Source organism: Argiope bruennichi, chromosome X2, assembly GCF_947563725.1.
Source record: "Argiope bruennichi chromosome X2, qqArgBrue1.1, whole genome shotgun sequence".
Classification (NCBI taxonomy): domain Eukaryota; kingdom Metazoa; phylum Arthropoda; class Arachnida; order Araneae; family Araneidae; genus Argiope; species Argiope bruennichi.
Window position 1 is genome coordinate 63,325,902 of NC_079163.1, and position 14,846 is coordinate 63,340,747.

Here is a 14,846-nt window from a genome sequence, read left to right on the forward strand (position 1 = left end):
TTTTATATTCTAGTTATTATTAAGAGTTTTCAACATTATGCGAGAAAAAAATCCAGATATGGTTGCTGGTGAGAAAAGAAGATTCATCATGAGGCCTCCACAGGTTTTAAGAGTTGGAACAAAGAAAACTTCATTTGCTAATTTTATCGAAATTTGTAAAATGTAAGAATTTTTTCTTTAATTATTTTTGCATACAAATCTGGTTCTCTAAATTTTTATGAATAATTCCAAGGAATTTTATTTCTCTCAAATACTTGCATTTTTTATTAATTATACAGATTTTTAGTAAAATTTTGAAAGTATTCTGATTGTATTGATAGTTTTTTGGAGCGGAGGAAACATAACTTTTTGAATTAAAGTGTTTCATTTGTCTCAAAGGATGTTTTCCCCCATACTTTAAACTTTAAAATTATTTTGTATGATTTGTTTATTATTCATTTATTTATATAAAAGTTATGGCAGTCATCATAAGTGTAAAAAGGTTTTATAGAAAAGCGACACTGTTTTTAAAATCTCGTTATCTTGATGAACAATTATGAAGTGGTATAGCATCATATTACTTGGTGTACAGTGTTTAAATTTATACAGTTATTCTTATGGGTATTAATAGAAGTGGTTGGATGTTGTAAAGTTTAGTGAATTGTTAAGATTCTAGATTTTGAGGAATCTGTTTGAAGTTTTTGATATATTGTTCCTCTAAATAAAGAATTATCAAAATTATACATTTTTAGATTACTGATTTTCTGTATCCACATTTGTGGTTGATTAAAATAAATGATTATTTTCTTACTAGGGTGCATCGACAACCAAGACATTTACAGGCTTTTCTTTTGGCTGAATTAGGAACAAGGTAAGATCATTTTGGTTTAAAGAAAATGAAGCCTTAGCTATGTTTTTATATAATGTTTTAAGCTATTTAATTTTGCATTGCTTCATGTTTGTGTGATTCGAATTTTATAATTGAATTTTCACTATTTTTTGGAACCCTGATGATGACAGTAGAATTTTTTAATACTTAAGCTCAAAGTTGATTTTGTAAAAGAGGTGGTAACCTTTAAAATAATTGAAGTATTAGTTGTTAATTTCCATATTTCTTATAATTGTGAAGTGTATTAAGGACTAAAATGTAGAAAATAATAATAATAATAATCTTTTTTGAAATACTCTTATTAGCATAGTAAAAAAGTCAGAAATGAATTTTTATCGAAAATCCAACATTATGCAGAAATACCAGCCATTCATCAAAAGTTGGAATATTGTGATTAAAATTCCAGTTTATTTTCAAGTATTCTTGTCAAAATAATAAGATTGAACAGTAATGTGACAGATTTTGTTTGTCATTCTTATTTTTAATATAAAATATTAAGTCAGAATTTAAGAATATCATGAGAAAATAAGAATTAAAGAATTTTTTTTCTAAAAATAAGAGGATTACAAATATGAACTAGAATACTTAAAATGCTAATAAAATAGTAAATGTAAAGATTATAATATTAATTGAAGGTCAGTTTCTTCATATTGGAATTTTTTCTAATTGTTTAGAATGTATAGGTAAACTACCTAATTTTGTAAAATGGTTTGTGTTCTAGGTAGGGATTGCAATACCGGACCAAAATTTCAATACCGGTATTCGGTATTTTTTAAATCTTAATACCGGGAAACCGGTTTTAATACCGGTATTAGAAATTTTAGAAAAAGAGAGAAAACACGGGTGTTTCTTTGTTTTATTTGCCAGTTTTGTTAGAGAGTGTAAATATCACAAAAAAGAATTTGTAACTTATAAATTATAACAGTATATAATCACAAAAAAGTAAAGGTACATCTTATTTATTTAAATCACAAAAAAAGTGTAAATATCACTATTCAGTCTGTGGTACTATTACAAATTTTTGAAATGTGATCTTAAAAAACATAATGCATCAATTGTACTGTCATTAAGTCCGAAAAGTAATTTTGTGTAAAAATTACCAGCTGTCGAAAACGCTCTTTCGGCATCTACGCTAACTGGTGGTACTATTAGCAATGCGCGATATATTTTTTCAAGTATTTACCTCTAAATCCCTCATTTTCAAATAAATCGATTTCTCGTCGGATGGTTTTGGATATAGCTGATTTCTGTATTGTATTTTGGTTCGTTGAAATTTTTTTTTTATTTATCGCTAATTCTAATTTTTGTTCAAGAGACAATTCCTTTTCACTATCGACAGTAGTGACACCATAATCTTCGATAATTGAACCGAATTCTGAATGTGGATAGGTTTGTGGGTAAAAGGTTTTAAGAAAATTTACTCTAAACGTAATCAGATTCGAATTGGTAATTTTCTTTTCTTCTTTTTCATTTTCATTTTTAAAATCATTGTAATTATTTAAATACCAAAAGACATTTTCTATTTCGGTATGCCTTTCTTCTGTGCGATTTTTCAATGTAATATATAATTCTTTAGATAGTGATGTGTGCTGTTCTTTCAGTGACTGCAACATGAAATTTATTGTTGCATTAGCTGTTAATAAATTAGAATCTCTCCGACATAATGCCTCAATAGTCAGTTTTATTGGAAGTAGAGCTGATATAGTTCTGGATATTAAGTCGAATTCACTATCTGAAAAATTAATTTAGAGGTTTAAGTCGATTATTGCTTTTTGGATTGGATTTCCCAGTTTCAAAAATCGTTCCATCATTAGAAGTAATCTGTTCCAACGTGTTTTAGAATCTAATATTAACATATATTCTGTTTTATTTTCAGTTAGTATATATATTTTAGTGATATATCCTTTTTTATAGGGGAACGTATAAATATCTTAACAATTTTTCAAACTTTATAAATTATAGGAAGCAATTCTCGATAGGTTAATATTTCATCCTCATTAGCAATATCTTCTTCAACAATTACATTGTCGTTATCTTCATTGTCAATATCACTAGCACTCTCTTCAAAGTCGGAATCCGGAGTTTCTATATCCACAGTATTTGAATTCTTCTGTTCTTTATTTTTTTGGTATAATACATCTATTACTCCTAATTGAATTCCATGTGCATAGCACAACTGCTGATTTGCACCAATCAACTTTCCAACTTTTTTTCATAATTGTTGCTCCATCAGTCGTTATGGATACAATATTTTCTTTCAGGGATAATCCATGTTTCGCTAATTTAGATTTAAGCAATTAATTAAGCCATTAAATAGCTAATTAATTTCGCCCGTTAGGGAGACATAAAAACAAAAACGTATGCTATTTTGGCATGTTGGCGATCCCTGAACATAAAGCGGAGACAATTTTAAAAATTTCTAGTAAATACCGAAAAACCGGTATTTAAACTTGTGAATACCTGTATTACAAAATTGTACAAATATCTCAAAATACCGGTATTCGGTATCCCGGTATACCGGTATTGCAATCCCTAGTACTAGGTGGTTGCATGGCAAAGTTATTGGTTTCAAATCCTAAAAAATGATTAGGTATTTTTATTATTCCATTAAAAGTACAGTGTCTGGCTTCAAAAATGAATTCAACTTTTTCATGTTTGTATGAATGGGGTTTTGTAATTGATTTTTAATTCATCTCTTCCTGGGCATTACAAAATTTTGTAAAAATATTGATTCCCAATGACAATAAAATAGTAATTTTTGTACCCTTAATTATCAACTAATGCATTAATTTAGCTAAAATATGATTTAAAGGAGGTAGTGTCATCTAGAATTATATTTAAGAAATATTAATTTTTAATTTCTTTTAAATTTATAAGGAGAATTTTGAAATTTATTAAGGATTAGAAAGTAGAAAATAATGAGTGTTTTAAATATGCTTTTATTAATGAAAATCAAAAAATTATAAAGAAATTATGACAATTTATTTATAAGAAATAATTTTTGTATATTCATTGAAAATTAAAATTATTATAATTGTGTTTAAAATTCTAGTTTAAACAGTGTGTCAAAGAATTTTAAGATTGTGCTTGATCTCAGCCTATGGTGGCTTCACCAGCTTAATCGCTTATGCATGATGAGACTTCACCGTCTGTTGATGTATTATCAAAATTATTATGCATTTGTTAAACTCATTCATACAATAAAGCTGTTTTTTTTTTTTTTTTTTTTAAGAAGTAGAACTTTTTCATGTTGAATAATTAGGATGGAATTATGACTGTATTTAATGCAAAACTTGGTTAACGTCTCTTTGAGACCTACCAAATGAGAAAACAAGTTTAAGGCGAGTTTTGTTAATGTAAATCAAAATATTTTTAGGCTGGAGAGATAATCATACTGGATCACTTGGTTTTTAACCATGATAAATTAAATTTTGTGACAATATCCATGATATTGTCACAAAAAATCGCAATTCATCACTGAGAATGATTTAAATCTTTTAAAATGTGAAGAAAACGAATCGAACTATCCCACTTGAAGTTTGTGGAGAAACAATGAACTGGTCGTTTGAAAAATCTGATCACTTCTGGATCATTTTTCTTTTGGGCTTCATCATATTTAGATTTTTTTTTTTTTTTTTTGTCGCTTTCAACTGCACTTTTTAATTTTATATTTATAATTCATCAGATCAGCTTATTTTTCTATGCTGTACTTATTAACTAAAGGTAGATTTCTTATAAATATCAGGAGAGAATAAATTAAGTATTGTAACAAGCACTCTAAAAACGCTGGTATTCAAGGTAAATTTTAAATGAAAAGTATAACTATGAATCGTTTTTCATTTATATTTATTGAATTCCTTTTTTTATTATTATTAAATTATTTAATTCCAAAATTTGGGTTGAGCTGATACTCGATTTACTGTATCGAGTGCAAGGTTGATACCCGGCCGAAATCTTTCTACCCCCCCCCCCCCGCAGTTATATTTTGGAATGGAATGAAATGAAATAAATTCTTAAGAAAAACTGCACTTATTATTGCTATTCAGGAAGTATAACTAGCATTAAAATTAGGAGATTAATTAAAATTTTTGTTTTTAAAGAGGATTTTTGTTTTTTATCACTTATTATCAGATTATCATACAGAAATGTGCAGCATTCATTATTTTGTAGTAGCATTTATTTAAAAACACAATTTCGAATTTCTAGTTCGAAACATCATAAGACTCGTTTCATTCGTCTTGTCTTTGTTTGGCTTGATTGCATCGTTGCATTCTTTGGATGACGATTTTTATTGTCAAAAATATCTCTCAACTTTTGTCTGATATGATATTCCATCAGGAATTATCTTATTATTTTATTATGAATTTCTTTAAAAAATTTTCATATACTAATAATAGTACTCAATTTAAATATTGTTAAGCAAAATAGGATATGAAGGCATCGGTTTAAAATTTGTTTAATCGTTTTTAAAACGTGATACAAAGCATATTCGATGTGGCGGCCACCATTTCATGAAAGCAAGTTAAATCACATTACTGCATTCTCAACAGTAGCTCGTAGCATATCAGGAGGAACGTTACGCTCCCTTCGGTGTATCGCATCTTTCAGTTCCGCCAATTTTTTTTAGATTAACACTATAAACAGTGCTTTTTAGATAACTGATCATGCTTTGCATCGCTTTCAGAAACGATTAAGCACATTTTAAACCGGTATCTTCATGTCCTATTTTGCTTTAAAATATAGCGCCATTTCACCCCTAGTGGTGGGATTTTTTATTTTTATTTATTTAGCGGGGTAAAAAATTCCAATGGCCTACTTTAAATTATTACCAAGTTTGATAACATTTAGCCCAGTAGTTTTCCTTTTATGACCATTTCAAGGTGGAACTTTAATTATAACCATCCTGTATATTAAAAAAACTATTCAGCTTTATGAATTAATATTTTATATGATTAAATAAGATTAATGATCTAACTAAAAATAAAAATCTTTAAATAAAACCTGGTAAATTAATTGGCTTAGAATGAATGTTGTTGTATTCGTTCCTCACCAATAAACAGTAAAGTACTTTTGAAAAAGCATTAAACTATGTGTTTCATTTACAATAAAAAATAATTAGTTATTAATATCCCGAGGCAGTATCAATTAAACAAATTTTAGAAGTTGGAGAAATGACTCAGTTTTTAAATAATAAAAAAAAAAATTATTATTCGAAATGCCATGGTCTTATTGCAGATAATTCTGAATCATGTAGGATTATTTTGTGGAAACTTCAGAAAACATATCTTTTTTTATTGCTATTACTGAGATTTACTTAATATATGCTCCTAGCTAATTGGCTCTGTTTGCTCGGAGGGCTGAGAATAACATTTATTTTATTTTGAATTTTGTTATGAAATTTGATATACACAGAGAAAAAAAATCGTGCTGGATTGAAATATTGAAAAATCTTGTCCGTAACGAAAATTTTTTGAAATAGTTATTAATTATCGGTGTTGATTAGCTTGATTAACCAGTTTGTTTGAATAAGAGGAATAAATTTGTTCCCTTCTGTTATTTCCTTCGGCACCAATGTTATGAAAATACAGTAATAAATTTCAAGCATTACAGAAATTTAGAAAAAATTTAAAAATTACAATTTTATGGAAAATTTACTAAAAACATTCCTCTAGATTACTCGGACATGGAATTTGAAGTCAAGTTGAGTAAACTGTCTGACAGTCAGAATCATATTCTATTTGGCAGACTATTTTTAAGCGTATAAGTGGTTATGAACTTGTCATAGTTTTAGAAAATGTAAGGCATTATTTTCTTTGAATTATTCTATTTTTACTATCTAATATAATTGACTTATGAATGTAGAGCTTTTTTTTAAAAAAAAAATTATAGCCAGTTTGAAAACTGATAATTATCCTATATATATATGTATATAAGTATATGTATAAAGTATGTATAACTTTAAAATCATAAACTTTGAAAATGATTTTTGCTAGTTGTGACAGAACCTGAAGAATCTCTCCTTTAAATGGAATTAATTGAATTCAGCCTTAAAATTAAATGCTTGTTTGAAGCAGTATTTCATCATGGTGAATTTAATCACATAATTGCTCTCTAAACTAACTTCACAATCAATTTAATTATGAGAACATGATTTTTTCTCGGTAATCTTGGTGGGTTTATTTTATTTTCATTATGCGTCTTTTTTAATAATTTAAAAAATCATCTAAATAATTTTTAAAGTTAAATATGTGAAAAGATTGAAAAAATCTCATTCTTTTCTAATTATATTGATTTTATTAATTTCAATTATAATAAAAGAATGTTCCTAATTTTTTTCTGGCATGGAAGATTGGAGAGGAAATTAAATTTTCCCTTTATCGGACTGTGTTACAAACTTACTAGGTTCATTCCCTGCAGCAAAGTACTGTGGTACAGCAAAGAAGCAAAAATAAACTCATGTGCAACATAAAACATTTTATTATTGAGCTTAGAAGTTGTGTGACAGCTCAACTGTTTTGTTGATTTACATTTGTTCGAGAGATTTGATATATGCGTTATTATTACTTCTGTTAATCTTCGATAATTATATTTAATGCTATGTAAATATTAAATGTTTATGTCATCTTACTTTTGATTTACTCATTTTAATAAGAACACGCCTAATGTATGATGGCCTGGCTTCTTCAGTTTAACTTTAGTCATTACACAATAATTTGTTTGCTTGCTCTTTCCAAATAATGTCGTTGGTAAGAATAATAAATTGTGTAATTTAGTATATATATAATATGCACACAGAGATTTTAGCTTCATTATGCTCGGGCTAGGTTACTTTTATATAACAATTTTAGTGATTGTTTTTAATAAGTATGGGATGGTCATAATATTGTTCATGATGCTGCTGGGAAATATTTTTAAGTTCTATGCATTATTAATGAAATATGGTTATCAGTATTTTTGCAACAAAAAGTATTCTGCTATTCTGAATTTTTATATTTGGGATTAATAAAAGAAATGTTTAAATTTTAGTATTTTCTCATTTTTAAAAATTAATCAGAGTTGCCATGCCACCGGGAGCGCAGAAGGGAAAACATAGCGAATTTAAACATCGTCTAAGAAACCGGGAAAATACAGGGAATTTTAAGTGATGTCTTAGTTATTTGTTATTAGTTAGTGTCTTAGTTTTTTTTTCCCCCATTTAAAAGATGCTAATCTCAAATGATTACAAAGATCGTAGTCATAGCTTACAAAAACGAAACAATACCATCCACAATTGTGGAATGCGTAAACTCGCCTCCCCCCGTCCCCTTCTGTCTAGATTATTCCAGTTACGAGACAGGTGTTCTTTTTCCATGAGATTCTCGAAAAGCTGCTAACGAGAATGTGTGATACTTCTGCAACTGTGTAAAAAAATTAATACATTTCTCTGGCGGGATTAGTACATTCAATCTGGGGAAGCAGTGCCTTGGTGTTTAGTCTACCATACTTGAGTTTTTTGAATGACTTATTATTTGAGAAACTGTGAATTTATTCAATGTAGATTAGAGAATATTTTTTAAAATCAATGAGCTGCTCAAAATCCGTATGTAATACGAATTGGATGGATAAAAAGAAAATCAGTCCTAATTTTGCTGAATAGATTCGAGAATTTCCACAAAATCAGTTTGTTGCGCACTGTTCACTTTGTAAGAAGATAATAAACTTAAGTAATATTGGGAAACAGGCACTTAATTGTTATGCCAAAACAGGAAAACATACAAGACTGCGTGCCAGTTCAAGAGAGTTCCCTCTGATGTTGGACTTTTCATCTCCTGTATTGCTTTTAGATATTGGCTCATCAAATACGAAAATGTCAAACTTAATGTCCGTAAATTAAACGATTTCATATTTTTAAGTTCAAGAACAATCATTTAAAGATTCACTTTTATGGGTATTGTGTCGCATTCGTCCTTTAATTCATTCAATGGTATAACAGAAATATTTTCACATATGTTCACTGAAAGTGGAACAGCTGAAAAATGTACATTAGGCTGGATGGAAATGCTGTTCCTTATTTGCTAATGGCTGAAAAATTTGCAGAAATTGCTGTCTCCAAATATTTAAATTTAAAAAAAAATGTAATGTTTTTTTTTATATATATATTAAGTAATTATTAAAGGATTTGTATCATGATAACAAAAATGTTTTGTGTGACTTACAGTTAAAGAGCATGATAGGTAAAATATCTCCTCTTAATATATAAATTTTGTCTTGCTAAATTCTAGATAATAAATAAAGATAATTTTTTTTGTTTTTCTGTATGTAAATATAAAACTTCTTTCAATATGCTATTATTTCGGATGGTGTTAAACTGTTGCTTCCTTTCCTTGTTCCACTCCTTAAAACCATATTCCATTATAATTAGTACACGAGTGTTATTCGCGTATTTTCTCGCCTCTTGAGTATATACCTAGGGAATTTTTTCCCAAATTTGAGTGGTAACCTCGATTAATTGTTTCTTAGACTTTTCGTTTCAGTATTCGGTTGGATTTTAAATAAGGCATATTAAAAAAATTATATTTTGCTGAGGGGCGTTGTGTTTTTAGTCTTTCGATTGTTTAATGAAAATGATCATGATTTTTTACATATTTAAATAAACTGCTCAAGAGGCTTGCTGTAAATCTTTGAATTTAAATATCAATGGAAATTAAAAGAAACATATTTTGTGGAGTAATTCTGTTTCATAAAGAGTGTAAGGATAATTTGTTCATAATTGATTATATTTGCTTTTGTATGATGATATTTTCCCTTTTTCTCTTTAGTGGTTCTGTTGATGCTAATAATCAGCTTATAATTAAAGGTAGATTTCAGCAAAAACAGATTGAAAATGTTTTACGGAGATATATTAGTAAGTTTTTTATTTATTTTTTTATTTATCTTGTGAATATCTTATTATCTTGTGAATTATCTTAGTCATTACTCAATGAATTATGTGTGTGCATTTTGCGATGAACAACTTTGGACAGTTAACAAATAATTAATCAATTGTGGATTGTTGATGACAGAATATTTAATAGTTTTGAAATAGTACAAAAGAAAATGTTAACCTTATCCCTTTTTTTAATACTTTAAAAAAATATTTTAAAATTTTTAACTGTATGCTTGTTTATGTGACCTTTAATTTTATAGCTATGTTAGGAAATATATTTTCCTTTATTATTATCTAAAGTTTTTAATTAAGCGCAAATAATAAAACTTGTAAGTTTTACCACAGTTCTATGAAAATATAGTTTAATTAACATTCATATTTACCTTACATTTTTTCTTTTGCATTAGTGATTGTCTTTGGTATCAGAAATATTCAATGCTACTGCGAGCTGTCAATATATTCAAAATTGTGATTTCAGAATATTTAATCATTTATGAAACAGGATACTAGATAAACATATATTAATATGATGTTAAAAAAAACTAAAATGAATCTAATTATTTTTTCTATCCGTTTGTGCATATTAATTGAATTTGGTTCATTCAAAATAAATTTTTAAGAACTAAATTAAAATGGATAATTCTATCTAAGATTCTGTTTAAAAATGAAACTAAAAAGCAAAATTTTGCTAAAAAGAATTGGTTGGATGATATTCAATGAACAACACTTCCATGATTCATAATTGCTCATTTTAGTTTGCTCTTTTTTTTTTTTTTTTTTTTTCTTTTTCTTTTTTTGGTAATTGTCAATTTTGTCTTGCATCTCACGTTATTTACAATTACCAAATGAGAAACTTCATTATGTATTTTTAAAGGAGTTTTCTGTTTTATGTATGCAGTCAAATAATGTTATTTTTCTTAGATTTTCTATTTTTAAATTTCTGTGAATTGCTACATTTTTCAGTGTAAATATTTACTTATATTAATTATTTTCTCGAAGTTTTCTTCTAATTATCTGTGTATTGTATATTTTCAGAGGAATATGTTACATGTCATACATGTCGGTCCCCAGATACAATTTTACAAAAAGATACCAGGCTTTTCTTTTTGCAATGTGAAACATGTGGTTCACGTTGTTCAGTAGCTAGCATCAAATCAGGATTTCAAGCTGTCACAGGGAAACGTGCTGCTATACGAGCAAAAACTGCATAATATAAATCTTTTTGTATGTTTATTTTATAAAATAAACTATGCAATAACTGTGATTTTGACACGAAGTGATATCTTTAAATATTTTAGTGAAGTTAAGGTATGATTGTGTAAAATATTACTGACATGCTTTACTTCAGAAATTGATAAATAATAATGAATTTCAGTAGAATGAATTACATTTTAAGTGTTGGAAATTCTGATGTTGAAATTTGCCATGTTGAACTTTAAACTATCGTATATTAGTTTTTTACAATTTTGAATTTCAAGAAATTATTTAATAAGGCTTGGATACAGATACTCATGCAAATAATCTTGTTATTTTTGTAAATTAATTCTTTAGTCAATATATTTAGTTGAAATTGCCAGATTTTTATCTGTTAATTCTCTTTAGTTTTAATGTACTCATATTATTCAGTTCAATACTCTGTTTGAAAATTGTAATGTGAATATCTCTAGTTAAATTAATTATTGAATTTTTAATTTTTTTTTAGCATTTTGATTTTGCTTGATTTGTTACTCAGAGCAATAATAATTTAAGTACTCACTTGTGTATAAATAAATTAAAGCTTATTGCAGTATTTTTGAAATGATTTGTCTTTCACTTGAAATAACTCACTCATTTTCTAATTCAAATTTTAAATCGTCTGAAAATATAGTTAAGTAGATTGATATCTGAACCGTTAACAAAAAGTTGAACTATCAAAAATACTTGTAAAGTTAAGATTTGTTAGTTATACAAGCAACAAATTATTTCTCTAAAGGCTTTTGCTAAATTTTTGTTTCATTCACATTCTGATATAGGTACCTTTTTTAATGAAAGATTGAACGGCAATATGATTCTGAATTACAAGTCAAAAACATTATTAATTCATCTCATTGTTTTTTTTTTTTTTTTTCATTGACATTATTCGCAGCCACTATATTTTACTGAGCTGGTATGCTTCTTTAGAAGTGCATACTCGTGAAATGTAAAATATCATAAATGCAAGGGTATTCCTTCCTGCCATATAAAACGAATCGAGTCTTATAAATACATATGGAAGATAATACATGAATATAGTAAATTAAAATGAAGTTAACTAGCTATTACTAGCACTTTCTAAAATGATAAAATTTTCTGTAAAAAAAATTGTTGATCTAAAGTTGTTGAATTAAGTAAAAGTTTTTTAGTATTAAAAAAAAAATATTTATTATTTAAGTGCATATTCAATTAATAAGTAGGACACCTATAAGACAAAATTTTTGACGTTTAATATTTAAAATGAGTGAAATTGGTATTGTCTTAACAAATAACAGTGACGAAAGGCGTATAAACTTTTCTGCAATCTAATTCTACGTAATTTGCAAAATATATTGTCCTTGCTCACATACAAAAATAAGTTTGATTTTTCTAAAATCTTAATATAAACTTGTTTGAATCATTTGAAAATAAATAAGAAATTACTGTTTTAAGTTTGGATGGATGAGCCCATTTCGGTTGGTTATTTATATCAGATTATATTCTGTGCAAAGTCCGGAGCTGATTACGAAAATATGCATTAATTGCAGTAAAGTGCTATATAGGGTAGATTGGCGGCTTTACATTATGAACTATATCAGTTCCGATTTTAAATCTGGGTACCTGAAATGAAAGGGTAAACAAAATTGGGAGTTCTTGTTTTAAATATGAGCTTTTGGGATCTCTAAATTAATTCTTTTTGCTGTCCAAGAATTCTTTTTAACCGGATTTTTAAAAATTGATTTTATTGTTTTTAAATCTTTTCTAAAGATTATTTCCTTTTAAATTCCAGTGTACATTTCACTAATTTTTTAAAATTATTTTCAGGCATTGATATTTTGTAATTGTGTTATAACTTAACAAATTGCAATAGGCAACTAATGTTAATGGGTGGTCTAATACACGACAAGTTTCTTAAAAATAATGATATTGATTTGGTATGTGCTTCATAAATGTGAGAAGCTGGTGTGCTTATGCTTTTAAAAATTGAGAATATTGTGAATTTCTTTCATCTATTTGGTGGATTTAGTCTATATGATTAACATACATTTTGCATGCATGCCTTAAAAGACATGATTTGATTTAGGAGTATTATTTATAAAGGCACCAAAAGGTGTAATATTAAAAAAAATTGCTCTGTAATATTATTTATTATATATTAAAAAAAGTGTAAGATGAGATGGGATGTAACAGTTTTAATGAAATGGAGAAATATTATTTCTAATGACATATAGTTAAAACCAAATTTGAAAACACTTTTGCAATATTCAAGAAAAAAAAATGAACTTGGACAAAGCTGTTCTCTCTTTCTAATTACACTTGCAACACAAAAAGTGTAAATGAGTAATATATTGCCTTTCAGTAAATTCAAACTTTTTGGAGATGTTTTCAACTTATTTGTTGAAAGTGTCATTCTGGATAATTGGAGGGAGAATTTTCACAACATATGAAAGTTTAGTTATTAGTTGAATTAATTTTTCCAGATTCCGATTTTTTCATTTACGTTTAAGAAATAAGATAAATTAGGAACTTCTTAGAATTAAATAGTTTGGCATTGCAACAGACTATACATGAAATTTTGATATATTTATTAGTCATGCAATTATATTATATGAGTTCAACAATATTGTTCTAGTGCTGTATTTCATATTTAATATTTTTCAGTGCTACCAATGAGTTTACCCCCTTCCAAAATATTTTTGCATGATTAAAAATATATACTAGTGCATCTACTAATTATCGGCAGTTAATAAAATTTTAAGAAATTCTGAGCTTTCAGACGTCATAATGTAATAACGTCATAGATTCAGTTATTACATTAAATATACCTCTTCTTTTTAAATTTTAATAAATAACCCCATTTCCAGGTCAGACTGCTGGACAAAGGTGAATTATAATTCTTTCATTTCCAAAATATAGATTCAGTAATCTCTTCACTGGTATTGCAATGTGCGGAGGAGTGCCATCTTGGATAAAAATTGTGCTATCCGCGCTGTTGCAGTGCTGGAATAAGTTAGTTAAGCAAAAGAGATTCATAACGTGGCCCATTGACTGCAAAGAATTTTTGATCAGAAATGCAACCAAGAGTTAGAAATCAAACACAATCAAAAGAATATCTATAGTATCTTGGGACATCTTTGTGATTGCATCTAATAACAAGATTGTGACGGCGTTTGCAGTCGCATGTTCTATACAGATTAACTCGCAATCCCCGCGTCAAAATGTTCTTAATGTACGCTATAATATCTCGAAAGCCATGTTGCAGCTTATAGACGAGGATGAACTAGATGTTGGCAACACATGGTTCTCGAACGAAACGTATTTTCACCTCAATGGTTGTGTCAACAAGCAGAACTCGCGAATTTGGAAAAACTAAAATCCTCATATTGTTGAACCTAGAGCCCTGTATTCCCCAAAAATAATGGCCTAGGTTGTGGTTTCATCCAAATGAATAAATGCCCCATTTTTTCAAAAGCAACCGGTGAATGCTGGCACAATATCTTGGGATTTTGTAAGAATTTGTGGCGATTCATAACGGCTTTGAACAACCGTTCGAATGCCTCCCTTCATGCAAGATGGTGCTCGCCCACATCGAACACCTGTAATATTTGGTTACTTGAGCGAACATCTCAATAACCATGCAAGTGCCTTGGGTTACTTCATGCATACAGGAAGTGGTATGACATGGCTTCCTTATTCGCCTGATTTGACGCCATTTGAGTTTTTTTTTGGGGGGGGGGTTATACCTGAAAAACTGGTATACCATTAAACTCCACAAACAATTGCGGAAATAAAATGAAAAAAAATTATTACAGTAGTAAAATCTGCATATTACTATAATAAAATGATTTTTCAAGAAATGCG

At 27.9% G+C, this 14,846-nt stretch overlaps 1 protein-coding gene across 2 annotated transcripts in view; it reads left to right on the forward strand.

The window, feature by feature from the left end:
• LOC129960565 (eukaryotic translation initiation factor 2 subunit 2-like) overlaps positions 1–11,037 on the forward strand; it is a 32,681-nt gene extending 21,644 nt beyond the window's left edge. For both annotated transcript variants that reach the window (XM_056074055.1, XM_056074056.1), the window contains exons 6-9: positions 14–162; positions 794–850; positions 9,667–9,752; positions 10,809–11,037. In XM_056074055.1, the coding sequence (XP_055930030.1) occupies positions 14–162; positions 794–850; positions 9,667–9,752; positions 10,809–10,984 (468 nt within the window). In that variant the 3' untranslated portion in view covers positions 10,985–11,037. The remainder of the gene's footprint in view (positions 1–13; positions 163–793; positions 851–9,666; positions 9,753–10,808) is intronic.
• The last annotated feature ends 3,809 nt before the right edge of the window (positions 11,038–14,846 follow it).